Raw genomic sequence first — 14,801 nt, 5'->3', positions numbered from 1 at the left:
AGACTTACTTGTGTCATAATAAATATTTCAGCGTATCTCTTGTATGACTAGGGTTCTTTTATCTTTTACAGGTGTTGGGAAATCTTCACTGGTTCATCTTCTGTGTCAAAATCAAGTACTGGGAAATCCGTCATGGACTGTGGGCTGTTCAGTAGATGTCAGAGTATGTGTTTCTGATATTTTAGTTTTTCTGTAGTCGTATTAAAGATACATCCTTCAAACTACATGATCGAATTACAGTACTGTAGTCAAAATTAATAATAATAGCTGGGCTTTATTAACTACCTTCTCTGTTCTAGATACTATGCCAAATGCCTTACATGTCTTTTCTAACTTAATCTTTTTAAACTGTGAGGTATAGCTGCAGAAACTAAGGCATAGAGAAATAAAGTATCTCAATCAAGTTGACTCAGTGCAAAAAAGCAAAATCAAGACTTGATCTTAAGTAGTCTTAATCCAGTCTACAGCCGGTATGGACTCAGGTATACACCCTGAATGGACCCGATCTTGTCTAAATAGTGTTAATCCAGAGAGTTCAGTTTTCACTGCTGTGCTATATATCTAGAGTTCACTTAACACACTCCCTAAATAATTCTATCTAATTCTTTGGCACTAAGACAGACAACTTTTGGCTAGAAATATATGTAAAGGCAAAAGCTTCTGGAGCCTTAGGTCTAGGGCTTCTGTTCCACTTCACATTTGGGAAACTCAGGTGCAGTGTCCACCAAATTAACCATCTTTGCAGATACTGTTGGTCTTTGCTAATCCCAGCTAGTCCTTTTCGAATGTCTCTTCTGCTAGCATACATCTCTCCATTGAGTTAAGAAATAAGTAGCGAAGGAATGATAATTAGATCGATTGACAATTAGTTTCTTTTAGTTCTTTGAAGCTCTTCCACAGATTGTGACTTACATTGCTGCTGATTGGAAATCTTTTGTCAGCCTAGTTACTCCTTTTGAAGGTAATTTCTTCTATTTGCTTTTAGAAGATTTTTTTTTGGATGTTCTGTGGTTTTACTAATATATGTCTAGATATGGGTTTGTTTTTAGTCATCCTATCAGAAGGTTGTGCCTCTCAACAACTGTATTCATTTTTCAGAATTTTTAGCCATTATCTATTGTCTTCCCTCATTCCCTCTATCCCCTCCTTTTGCACTTCTATTAAATTTTTGTCCTGTATGTCTTAATTGTACTTCCATGTTTTCTGTTGTACTTCCATGTTTTCTGTTCTTTATTTATCCTTTGTGTATTCTGGATCATGTGCTCATATCTGCCTTCCAGTTAATTAAGAATCTCTTCAACTATGTCTAATCTGCTTTTTAATATATGCACTAAGTTTTTCATCTTTTTAACTGTAATTTTTTATCTCTAGATACTCCTTTTGGTTCTTTTTCAAATGTTAAGATTTTTCACAATATCCTGATCTTTCATTATGGCTTTACTTTTTATTTTAATCACTTTCAACATACTATTATATGGTTTCTTTTGGATTATTTTTTTTTTCTGAGTGAGTCTAGGTATTCTAACGTGCTTTGTATGCCAACCATGTTTCTTGAAAAATGTGTCTCTTTGTATGGTTTATAATTCTTTGAAGATGATCAGTTCTTCAGCAGAATTTTTTTTCCCTCTTCTCTGTAGAAGTTCTGTGTGCTGTGTTGTGGAAGTATGGTACTTTTTCATTTCTGTTGGCTCCAGAGCCCTAGGGATTTTAGTGGTACTTGAAATTTCTAAGCCAAGAGTTTCCATTCCATCTAGATAATGTATATTCTCCAAATACTTGATTAGAGTACAGGCCTGTGGTTTCCATTTTTTTGTGGACCTTTTATTCTGTACCAACCCTACCTAGGGTCTCTGACAGAAAGTTTTTCCTGCTTTCCTGAGCCAGTGAATGGTTTTTCCTACTCTCTTTTACTGCCTGGGCCAGATTTCTTGACGGGAACTGTCATCTGGTCTTTCTCACTCACCTATGTATATTCTTGCCTTAAAAGCCAGAAAACAGATCTCTATTCCTGGATGGGCACTAAAACTCCAGGGACTGGCCCCTGAAGCTATCTCTGAATCTAGGTCAGTTCCTACTTCTCACTCTGTTTTTTTTTTTTTTAAAGATTTTATTTATTTATTTGTCAGAGAGAGAGGAGCTAGAGCGAGCACAGGCAGACAGAAAGTGGCAGGCAGAGGCAGAGGGAGAAGCAGGCTCCCTGCCAAGCAAGGAGCCCGATGTGGGACTCGATCCCAGGATGCTGGGATCATGACCTGAGCTGAAGGCAGCTGCTCAACCAACTGAGCCACCCAGGCGTCCCCTCTCACTCTGTTTTTAAGTTCTTTTCTAGCATCTGAGTATTTTCCTTTCTTTTTCTTGAGCTTGTCCTCCTTATTTTTAAAAAACATTTTTATGGCACCTCTATGAATTGGAAGTCAGAATGTCTGTGAATGTCTGTGTCATTTCAGCCTGCCATGTCCCCAAATTCTTAGCTGTAGAAGAAAACAAATACTAGATAATAAATTCAGTTGGCAACTTGTCAATAGCAAGTTCTGGACAAAATTTCCTTATGGACTTTCCTAAATCCCTTTCTGTGAGAGAGCACAACATTGAAAAGAAGAGAGACATGAAAAGACATTTCTCCAAAGAATATATACAAATGGCGAACAGACACTTGGAAAATGCTCAACATCACTCAGCCTCAGAGATATCAAAATCAGCACCACTATGAGATACCACCTCACACCAGTCAGAATGGCTAAAATTAACAACTCGGAAAACAACAGATGTTGGTGAGGCCTTGCATAAAGGGGAACCTTTGTACAGTGTTGGTAGGAATGCAAACTGGTGCAACCACTCTGGAAATCAGTATGGAGGCTCCTCAAAGAGTTAAAAATAAGGGCACCTGATGCAACATGGGGGGTTAAGGGGGTAGGAGAAGAATAAATGAAACAAGATGGGATTGGGAGGGAGACAAACCATAAGTGACCCTTAATCTCACAAAACAAACTGAGGGTTGCTGGGGGGAGGGGGGTTGGGAGAAGGGGGGGTGGGGTTATGGATATTGGGGAGGGTACGTGCTATGGTGAGTGCTGTGAAGTGTGTAAACCTGGCGATTCACAGACCTGTACCCCTGGAGATAAAAATATATTATATGTTTATAAAAAATTAAAAAATTTCAAAAAAAATTTAAAAATAGGGGCACCTAGGTGGTTCACTGGGTTAAGCCTCTGCCTTCAGCTCAGGTGATGGTCTCAGGGTCCTGGGATCGAATTCCGCATCGGGCTCTCTGCTCAGCGGGGTGTCTGCTTCCCCCTCTCTCTCTGCCTTTCTCTCTGCCTACTTGTGATCGATCTCTCTCTCTCTCTCTCTGTTAAATAAATAAATAAAATATAAAAAAAAAAAATACAGCAACCCTACAACCCAGCAATTGCACTACTAGGTATTTATCCAAAGGATACTAACATAGTGATTTGAAGGGGCACATGCACTCCAATGTTTATAGCAACGATGTCCACAATACCCAAAATATGGAAAGAGCCCAGATGTCCATCAACACATGAACAGATAAAGAAGATGTGTTTTATATATATACGTATGTGTGTGTATTTATGTGTATATGAATATATGTGTGTGTATATATATGTGTGTGTGTGTGTGTATACACGCGCATACCACACACACAATGGAATATACTCAGTCGTCCATTTGCAATTCTATAAAAGGAACTAGAGAGTATCTGTCATGTTAAGTGAATAAAGTTGAAGAAAGACATATGATTTCACTCATGCATTGCATTTAAGAAACAAAATAGATAAACATAGGGGAAAGGAAGGAAAAATAAAATAACATGAAGCGAGAGGGAGGCAATCCATAAGAGACTCTTAACTTTAGAAACAAACTGAGGGTTGCTGGAAGGGAGGTGAGTGAGAAGAAGGGGTAATTGGGTTATAGGCATTAGGGAGGGCACTTGATATTATGAACACTGGGTGTTATATGCAATTGATGAGTCACTAAATTCTACTCTGGTAACTGATAAAACAATGTATGTTAACTAAATTGGATGTAAATAAAGAATTTAAAAAAAATAAATTCAGAGTTAAACTCCCACTTCCTGGGGCAGTTCCCATATGCCTTTTGCTTCCTCAAGAGTGACCTTAGACTAATCAGTTTACTTCTCTGAGCCTCAGTATATCTTCTGCAAAATAGAGGTAAATTATATCTGCTTTAGCTAGCCTACAGGTTTGTAGGTGATGTTATACTGTGACTGATTTTACCAGAATGAGTATGGCACTCACTCCTGTAAAGCCAGCTGGCCTGAATTGCGTTATTGTCAAAGAATGGGGCATATGGAGGTGAAAGTTACCTTGCTTTTGTTAACTTTTCACTATATCTTGGGCTTGTTGGTCTCTGTCCTCCATCTTTGAGAAGAATGCATTTCTTGAACGACGACATGAATAAAAGGCATTTTTAAATGATAATCTTAAGGAAAGTTGCCACAGACATGTGAATTGTTTTAACTATTGCTATAATAAAGTGAACAGTTCTTTCCTCTAGCAAGAATGATTAAATCTGATAAAACCATTACGTAAATAGCTTGGAAGAACACTTTCTTCTGTAGCAGCTTTAAATTGCAGTTACAGCTTCTGTGTTATTAAAACCTGAGAGAAGATATCTCCAGAATCCTTGTAGATCCATGAATACACTCTCTTCAAAACTCTTAGGAACAGTTGCCCCATTTAGCTCATTTCACATCTAAGAGCCAACTAAAAATAGAGCTGATAAAGGTGATAATGTAATTGTTTAATTTGAAGTACTGGGTGAACTAATGAGCTTAATGTATATACTCAGTAATTACTAACATTTTGGATTTAGTATGTAGTGGAGAGGTATTCATACTGAATTGAAGGGAAAAGAGAAAAGTTTTATTTTGTAGTATTCCTTATTCATTACTCTTCTAATTTTGTTGCCCCAAGTCTAATGGGACTAATATAAATGCATGGCTACTCTTTTTTTTTTTAAAGCTTTTTTTTTTTAAGATTTTATTTATTTATTTGACAGAGAGATCACAAGTAGGCAGAGAGGCAGGCAGAGAGAGAGAGAGAGAGGGAAGCAGGCTCCCTGCTGAGCAGAGAGCCCGATGTGGGACTCGATCCCAGGACCCTGAGATCATGACCTGAGCCGAAGGCAGCGGCTTAACCCACTGAGCCACCCAGGTGCCCCTGGCTACTCTTAATTATAAAAATAAGACTTACAGAAACTAATCTTTTCACAAATTATAAATAAGGAAATTGACTTGTCATTTCTAGTTCACTTTAATGGGATTTTAACTTTCTAATTTACACATTGCATACAATCAATATTTATTGACTTTCTCTTTGGGCAGCATAATAATGTGCAAGCACTGAGGAGAAATTAAAAAAGAACAGATAATCTCTATCCTCGCTAAGAATGTGAAGTAATGTCTAGTAGGTGGGATAAGGTTTATATATATGAATGATTTTAGAAATAATAATACAAATGATAGCTAATATTTCTTAGTGCTTACTTTGGCTAGGCACCCATTTTACATACTAGTTCATGTAATTCCCACAACAACCCTTCAAGGGAGGTACTGATATTGCCCCTATTTGATACATGAAGCAGTGGTGGTACAGACAGAGTTGTTAAATGTCTTGCTCAAGGTCACATCGCTAGTAAGTGATAGGGTTGGGATTCAAACTCAGTCAGTCTGGTTAAAGAGCCTGTGCTCTTGGGTACTGCTCTGTACTGCCTCTTGTTCCAGAGTGGTATTAATAAAAAAGTATTCCACTGCTATTACATACAATAACCACTAGAGTAATGTGGCAATTTAAATTTAAATTAACTGAAATGAAAAATTTAGCTCCTCAGTTGAGCTAACCACATTTGAACTGCCCAAGAGACACATGTTGCCAGTGGTTACTATACCGGACATTTCTATCATTACAGAAGGTCCTGAGATAGCACTGATAGAGAATATAAGTGTTACAGCAGCTCAAGAGAAAAAGTGATATGCTTATAAAGAATGGAAAATTATAGGGACAACGAGGTGGCTCAGTGCGTTAGGCTTCTGCCTTTGGCTCAGGTCATGGTTTCGGGGTCCTGGTATCGAGCCCCACATTGGGCTGTCTGCTCAGCGGGGAGCCTGCTTCCATCTCTCACTCTGCCTGCTTGCTTGTGATTTCTCTCTCTCTGCCAAATAAATATATAAAATCTTTTTTTTTAAAAAAAAGAATGGAAAACTATATTGGGTGTTAATGACTGAATGGACTATTCCTCAAGAAGAGGGATCTATATATATTATAGGTAAAGAAGAAGGAAATGATAATAAATTTAGTTCTGGATATGATGAAGGGAAAGATCTATGAGCTATCTAACTGAAACTGTCCAGAAGGCATTCAGAGATGAGGTAGGGAAGTTCAAGAGAGAATTATGAGTTGGAATCATCTGCATGGTAATAATCCCAGACCTTGAGAGTTGATGCATTTTTCCAGAAAGCAAATTTAGAAGGAGAAGAGCTGAAGGAAAACCTTGGGGTATATTTGGAGAGTTGTAGATGGGAAGAGGGATCAGAGAAAGATTGGTCAAAGAGGTAAGAGGTGATGAAATACCAGAAGAGCAAAGGGAGATGAGAATTTTATGAAGGAAGGATTGAGTTTTGTTAATGAAATGCTATAGACATATGAGGAGTTAGAGAGAAAAAAGAATTGGTAGTAATGAAGTCATTGCTAACCTTTGAAAATGTGATGGAATATAAGTAGCAGAAACCAAATGATGTGAATAGGCAGTGAGGAAATAGAGAGGTTTAAATCAATTTTGCACAAAGTAGAGGTTAAATAAAGGAGTGAATGGGTACAGAATACAAGAGAAAAGTAACTTTTAAAAAAATAGGGGATATGAGTTTGGCTAAAAGCAAAGTAAACTTACTGGAAAGGAAGAGGCAATCAGCAGCAACCGTTATATTATTCGTTCATTCATTTGTTCGTTTAGTACGTATATTGCCTACCTACTAGGTATCAGACACAGCAAGGAATTGGAGGTATAGCAGCAAATTAGACGAGTTCAATTCCTACTCCTCTAGTACACTCTCCTAGTTGCTCTTTTTTATTCTTGTTTCTTTTCTACCAACTCTCTCCTAAGACCTCCTGCCTTCTTGCAGGCATACATACTAAAACCATACTATTAGAGAGCATCTACAGCATCCAGTGTTCTTTCTGGATGTGTATCATTTTCTTTACTAAATTTCTTTCTGCTTTTTATTTACTTATTTTGGGAAGGGGTACAATATACTTTATTGATGTTACATGACCCTTCTTTAAGGGGTATGGGATGGAAACTGTAAAGAGGTCAGGAGATTCTCCATGTGTTGGGGGGTGAGGTAGGGCAAGGACTCCTCAACAGCTGAGGGCCTCTCTTTTCCTGTTGCTGTCACTGGGTCTGGTGGTCCAGGGAGCTCTTATTCCTTAGAGGCCATATGGACCATAAGGTCCACCACCCCACTGCTATAGCCAAATTCATTGTCCTACCAGGAAATGAGCTTGCCAAAGTGGTCATAGAGGGCAATGCCAGCTCCAACTGTGATACATAGTATGAAAGGTGTTAAGGATCACTCTTAAGGTGTTGGCCCTTTAAGTAATTGGAAGGATGAAATTGCCTTTTACTAGGAGAAAAACAGGCTTAAGGGGAAGATCGGGAAATTATTTTCAGGTATGTTAACTTTGAGATGCCTATTAGACATCCAAATTCTTGTCTGGTGGATATGGTACCCTGAAGTTCAAGGGACTAGTCCCGTCAGGATATAAATTTGGAATTGATCAACATAATGATCACATTTAAAATCATAAGGTTAGATGACATTGTCAAGAGAGTCAGTAAGAAAAGAGATCCAAGAACCCAACCTTGGATTACAATTAGAGGTCAGAGAGGTAAAGACAACCCAATGGAGACTGAAAAGGATTTAGCCTGTGAAATGGGAAGAAAACCAGGAGAGTGTGATAACGTGGAAGCTAAGTGAAAAAAGTACTGCAAGGCATAGGAGTGGTTAGTTGTATCAGATGGGAGAGTAAGATGAAAACTGCTCATTGATCACTAGATTTAGTAACATGGAAGCCATTGGTGACCTCGATAAGGAATGTTTCAGTGGATAATTGGGGCACAAGTGTGGTAAGAATGAGTTCAAAAGAGAATATAAGGGAAAGAATTTGAGACTGTTGAGAATAGACAACTCTCTAGAGGGCTTTTGCTGTAAAAAGAAATAGAGAAGTGCTATAATAACTGGAAGAGGACATGAGGTCAAGAGAAGGTTATTTTAAGATGGGAAAAAAATATGTTTGTATATTGGTGGAAGTACTTCAACAGAGTGGGAAACTTTGATGATAAAAAGGAGAATTGAGGGGCGCCTGGGTGGCTCAGTGGGTTAAGCCGCTGCCTTCGGCTCAGGTCATGATCTCAGGGTCCTGGGATCAAATCCCACATCGGGCTCTCTGCTCAGCAAGAAGCCTGCTTCCCTCTCTCTCTCTCTCTGCCTTCCTCTCCGTCTACTTGTGATCTCTCTCTGTCAAATAAATAAATAAAAATCTTTAAAAAAAAAAAAAAGGAGAATTGATAGAACTACACCTTTGATAAGAAACAGGTGATGGGATCTCATGCATAAGAAGAGGGTTTGGCCATGGGGACATAGTTTATCTGTAATGGCTGAAGGGAAAGCAGATTATATGGGCACAGATGCAGGGAGGTGGATAGATATATGAAGAGCAGGTTGTAGAAATTCTCTTCTGATTGCTTCTGTCTCAGAAAGCAAGGTTCTTAGTCATTCTTAAGGTTGAGGAAGAGATATGGGAAATTGGAAAAAAAATAAAATATGAAATCATTATGTAAGAGAGGAAAAGAGGAAATGGACTATGAAACTGATTAAAGGGCAGTTCCAAAGGGAGACTTGAATTTAAAATGAATCTAGTTATCTTAAATACATATTTTTCTGAGTTTCTCATCCAGCTAGCTGTTTACAGACCTGGAATTGGGAAAAGGTAGATATAGTCAAGGTTGGAATTTTGTCAGTTGAATACAGCGTGACAGAAGGGCAAAGGAGTGACTAAAATGATGAATCATAGCATTTATACTTACGAAGGAAGTGAGGATTTGGAAGTGGAAGGGGAGCTGTAAATAGTGGTAGGATTAGTATAGAGAGTTGGAGTATTAGAGGGAGGAAGCTTGAAAGACAGGAGACGATCAGAGTCAGAGGTAGTATGGGAATGATATGAAAGAGTCACGCAGATATGGCATGTCCAGTGCTCTAAACTAGAATGAGGGTGCTACCAGTGTTCTTAGAGGCCAAAATAATTATTTTGATGGATTGATTTGTTAGGTTCATGACTACAAAGAAGGAACCCCAGAAGAGAAGACCTACTATATAGAATTATGGGATGTTGGCGGTTCTGTGGGCAGTGCCAGCAGTGTGAAAAGCACCAGAGCAGTGTTCTACAACTCTGTAAATGGTAAAGCATTTTTTATTTCTACCATATATTAATGGCCTAGGAGTATAGATAATCTTATATAGGATGCTGTGGGACACTAGCCACATCTTATTTTAAGAAGGCTCTAATATACACACAACTCTTAATTTAAATCTGCATATCACATTTGAATTTGTGTTTCTAGATTCTAACCATGTTATTCAGAACATTAAATATTTTCTTTAGGTGTTTGTATTGATATTATTGTCATAAACTAAATAAAATTTTGTTTTGGGTACTTGACATAAAACCTGGAACTTTCAAAACACTGTCTGCCGGGAGTGCCATTTCTCCAGTCAGTGGAGTACATCCAATAGAAGGAACCATTAGGAGTCCCATCGTCTAACCCAGATGTCACAGAGATAGAGGGATTTCTTTCATCTGCCCCTTACAAAGAATCCTATGTAATTATAAAGAGCTGCCTAAGAGTGTTATTAGGGGTGCAGATAATCAGATACCTAGAGCAGACTTCCAGATGGAGGTGTGTAATAGAGGACATAATTGGGATTCATAGAGTTCCAGGGACTACACCACTGATACCTGTAATTTGCCTATAACGGGTTTTTTTGTCTTCTGCCCCTTTTTGAGTTCATTTTTTAAATGCCTTTTTTTTTTAACTGTGTAATGTAATTTCAACTTGTCTCTGATTGATGTCCAAGATTGGCACCTCACCCTTTTCTTTCTGGTAGATGCTTAGCTCTTAATTGCACCTCATTTACACTATGTTTAGATCACACTCAGTGTCAGATAAACATTGCGGTTACTCAGTGCCTTCTTCATTCCTTGTATTCCTCTTTCAATATCCTATCTTCCCATGTCATAAGGTGTTGTGGATACTACAAAATGAAGCAGAGAAGGTACTTGGCATTGGATACATACTATAAAATACAGTATGAGTTATAGTAGTTCAGACCTGTGCCCCATTTAGCTCAGAATTCTACCTGAATGTGTCACAATCTGCTTGAAGAAACAAAACATTCGTAAGTGAAACAAAACACAGTTATAAGACGGTACACTAATATATGACATTGTCATATAAGAAAGTACATGATAAATGGCATATATTAATAGAATGTATATAAATGAGAAAAACAGTAAGACTGGTATAGTGTTAGGTGACTTCTTAGAGAATAGGAAAGAAAGAAATGAAGCCTGGTTTAGATCTAGAATCAAGTGATAAACTTGGATTTTATCAGTCAAATAACTTGTCAAAGCTGTTATCAATCCAATCTGACAGAGAAGTTTGTACATATAACACTTTTGCTATTTAGATCTTTTTGAGAAAGAGTTCAGATAAAAATTACAAATAAATAATAAACTTAGCATTGAAGGTTCTTTACTCCATCTACCATCTTTAGTTTCCTAAGAAATGGAACATAAGACTCACGCCATTCAAATGTGCAGACTTTATTCTTAGCATAACTTTCTTCTCTTAATACCCTACCTTCCTTCCTCGCACTGTGATGAGAAAGGCTGGCAATCCCTAAAGGAAACCTGTGAAGTGTCTCTACCTCTTTCTAAGGTCAGAACATACTCTGATCAACCGTCACACTGACTTCTTTCCTTTAGGCCCCACTATGGCCCTTCTAGCCCATAGTCTATAAAGCAAAAATTCTCAGCCCAAATGAAAGTAGGAAAATAAGGGAAAAGGGTGCTCAGATGCACTTAAAAGCGCAAAAGCCTTAAATAGAGATCCTCAAAAAATAAACTCCTCCCTATCCAGCCACTAGCTCATCTAGGTCTTTGTAATCCTTTAATCTCCCACCCAAAATTCTCACCCATAGTTTTTTGATATTTATGTCTGGGAAGTAAAGGAGAGGAGAAAATATCTACCACTCTTTGGCCTTAAAGTGACTTATTCTGCTTTCCCCTGATCTTTTACTGTCAGATTACATGAATTCAAATTCTGGCTACCTCACTTACCATGTGACTTCAGGCAAGTGACTCAGTCTCATTGAGCCTTAGTTTCCACATACGTAAAAATGAAGATGCTAATTCTTTCTCATAAAACTGTTCTGAAAAGCAAATTAGATAACACATGTAAGGCATAATGTATAGCACCTCAGTGCTGAATAGATGTTAGCTGTATTCTTGAATGGTAACTCTTTATTCTTTTTTTAAATCTGTCCTGTATCTTGTATCCTTATTGCCTAACAGAAGCCCTTACTATGGAAGGTAGAGGGAGTACAGTTGATTGTGGGGCAAGTAGCAGATCTCTATTTCTCTGTCCCAGATGCCAGGGGGGATACAGATTTATCTGAGCTAGCTAGACAAAACAGCTGTAACTTGCACAAGCACCTTATTTGCACAAATGTCTCTAAAAACCAGAGGAGCCAAGTAATTTTAACTCTTACGCCCTTCTTTTTCGAATTGACATATCTCACATTTTTTTTTTTTAAGATTTTTATTTATTTATTTGACAGAAAGAGACACAGTGAGAGAGGGAACACAAGCAGGGGGAGTGGGAGAGGGAGATGTGGGCTTCCCGCTGAGCAGGGAGCCCCATGCAGGCCTGATCGCAGGACTCTGGGATCATGACCTAAGCCAAAGGCAGATACTTAACGACTGAGCTACCCAGGCCTCCCACATATCTCACATCTTGAAGGTAGAAGAATCCTCAGTTTCACATCCTCTCATCATAGTAGAATCTAGATAATATAGGGAAAGGTTGGGGGTTTGAAAATCTGTAGTCTTTTGACCACAAGCTAATAGTCTAAATTCTACTAGGCATTAAAGCTTTTCCTCTTTTGTCTATAATATTATAATAGTTATCTGCTTTGTTTGTCTGCTATCTTATTTGATTCTATTAATTGTATTTCTGAGCCTCATTACATTTTGTTATTTTTCTCAATCTCTCAAAAGTCCATATATTTTCTACCATTCATACTTTTTGACTATCTTTTCCTACCCTCTTCTAGTGACATATTTCTTTTGCTTTATTGACTAAGGTATTGAGCTTTTTATAGCTAGCCATTAATTCAAAGAACTAAAAAATTTAGATTTTTGAGTTGATTAGGCTCAGGTGATTTGTCAGCTGAACAGTAAGCAATTATATCAAATTAAATCAATATCTTTTTAATAAATTTTTATGATTTAGTATTTTATTGAGTATAAGTAATAGTGTATGTGTGATATCTATGACAGTACTATGCACAGTGGAGAAACAATTAACTTTGGTAGGAATATAATTTCTTATATACTTGATTCCTTTTGTTGATGAGGTAGTTCAGTTAGGACCAGGCAGAGCAGGCAGTCATTAAGTGTTGAATGAAGGAAAAAAAGATAGTCTAAAATGACATTTTGTCAGCCCTTGTAGAATTAAAAAGAGTTATATAACTGACAAAGAAAATTCTGTTATTAATTATTTGTAGAAATTTGTAGAGGAAATTTTAAATTCATTGTGTGAGTTTGTTACTAATACTTAAATGCTAGGTTTATTCAGCATCCTAACACTTGTATTCACTAAGCTTCCCTTTGCCAGTGTGAAGTGAAGAGGAATTGTTCCAGTACTGACATTATTTTCTTTGATTGTTTTAGGTATTATTTTAGTACATGACTTAACAAATAAGAAGTCATCCCAAAACTTGTATCGTTGGTCATTGGAAGCTCTCAACAGGGACTTGGTGCCAACTGGAGTATTGGTAACAAATGGGTAAGCCCAGATTTCTTCACTTGCAGTGTGAAATAGTACAGCAGTCTTGGGATTGTACCCTCCAGAATAACACTTTCTAACACTTTGTAAGAATAACACTTTGTTTGATTTACAAATTTTTTCTCCCAGTCTGTAGATCATCTTTTCATTCTCTTAACTGTCATCTCTCAAGCATTAGTTTTTCGTCGTGATGCAGTGTTATTGTGCTTTCGGTATCAACTCTGCTTAATCTCAGATCATGTAGGTTTTCTCCTGTGTTTCTTTTAGACAGTTTATTATTGAAGGTTTACTTTTAGATCTGTGATCTGTTTTGAGTTAATTATAATGTGTGAGGTTTTGATTGAGGATGACTTTCGTGTATGAATGTCCAGTTGTTCTAACACCATTTTTTAAAAAGATGATCCTTTCTCCATTGAATTGCTTTTACTCCTTTGCCAAAAATCAGTTGACCATATTTATATGTTTCTGTTTTGAGACTATAATTCTGTACAGTTGATCTGTGTGTCTATACCTTGACCAATATAACACTGTTTTTATTATTTTTTTTTAAGATTTTATTTATTTATTTGACAGACAGTAGTAGGCAAGTAGGCAGAGAGAGAGAAGAGGAAGCAGACTCCCCACTGAGCAAAGAGCCCAATGTGGGGCTCGATCCCAGGACTCTGGGATCATGACCTGAGCCGAAGTCAGAGGCTTTAACCCACTGAGCCACCCAGGCGCCCCAACACTGTCTTTATTATTGCAGCATTATCGTATGTCTTGAAATGAGGCATTGTACTTCCTTCCTTTTCAAAATTGTTTAGCAATTCTAGTTCATTTGCTTTTCCATATAAATTTGAAATCAACTTGTCTATATTGTCAAAAAGTCGGCTTGGATTTTGATTGAATTGCATTAAGTCTGTAGATCAAATTAGGGAGAATTTTTGTTGCATCTTCCAATCCATGAACACAGTTTGTCTCTCCATTTATTTTTTAAAGCAAATCCTAGACAATTGTATCATTTCATCTATATATATTTCTGTGTATTTTTATTAGAGGTAATTGTATCTTTCTATCTGTGTAATATTTGTTACACATATTTTATCTGTAATTTTTTTTTTTTAAAGATTTTATTTATTTATTTGACAGAGAAAAATCACAAGTAGGCAGAGAGGCAGGCAGAGAGAGAGGAGGAAGCAGGCTCCCTGCTGAGCAGAAAGCCCGATGTGGGGCTCGAACCCAGGACCTGGGATCATGACCTGAGCCGAAGGCAGCGGCTTAACCCACTGAGCCACCCAGGCGCCCCTATCTGTAATTTAATTAAAGATAACTATGTCATTTATATGTATTTCTGTGCTTAACTTTATATGATAAGGACTTTTTAATATAACCAAAATATAATTGTCACACTTAAATTTTGCGAATAATTCTTCAGTATCAAATATTATTTTAATTTCCCAAATGTCTTATAAATGTTGGTTTGTTCAAAATAGTATATAGATGTGGTCTACTCATTGTATTTAGTTTATTAAGTTTCTTTTTAATCTTACTTTCCCCTCCCTTTTTTTGTTTTTCTTTCTTTTACTCTCTGGCAGTTTGTGAAAGATGACTTGCTTGTCCTACTAGTTTCTTGTATTCTGGATTTTGCTGACTGTATC

At 37.3% G+C, this 14,801-nt stretch overlaps 1 protein-coding gene across 2 annotated transcripts in view; it reads left to right on the top strand.

The window, feature by feature from the left end:
- RABL3 (RAB, member of RAS oncogene family like 3) overlaps window positions 1–14,801 on the top strand; it is a 31,808-nt gene that overhangs the window by 4,568 nt on the left and 12,439 nt on the right. For both annotated transcript variants that reach the window (XR_007126657.1, XM_047726174.1), the window contains exons 2-4: window positions 72–163; window positions 9,365–9,494; window positions 13,050–13,164. Coding sequence is in view for 1 of the 2 variants with exons in the window: in XM_047726174.1 (XP_047582130.1) it covers window positions 72–163; window positions 9,365–9,494; window positions 13,050–13,164 (337 nt within the window). In the remaining variant the exon portion in view is untranslated. The remainder of the gene's footprint in view (window positions 1–71; window positions 164–9,364; window positions 9,495–13,049; window positions 13,165–14,801) is intronic.

Source organism: Lutra lutra, chromosome 1 (assembly GCF_902655055.1).
Source record: "Lutra lutra chromosome 1, mLutLut1.2, whole genome shotgun sequence".
Lineage (NCBI taxonomy): Eukaryota > Metazoa > Chordata > Mammalia > Carnivora > Mustelidae > Lutra > Lutra lutra.
Note: the sequence above shows the minus strand (reverse complement) of the source record. Positions and strands in the feature narration are given on the sequence as shown.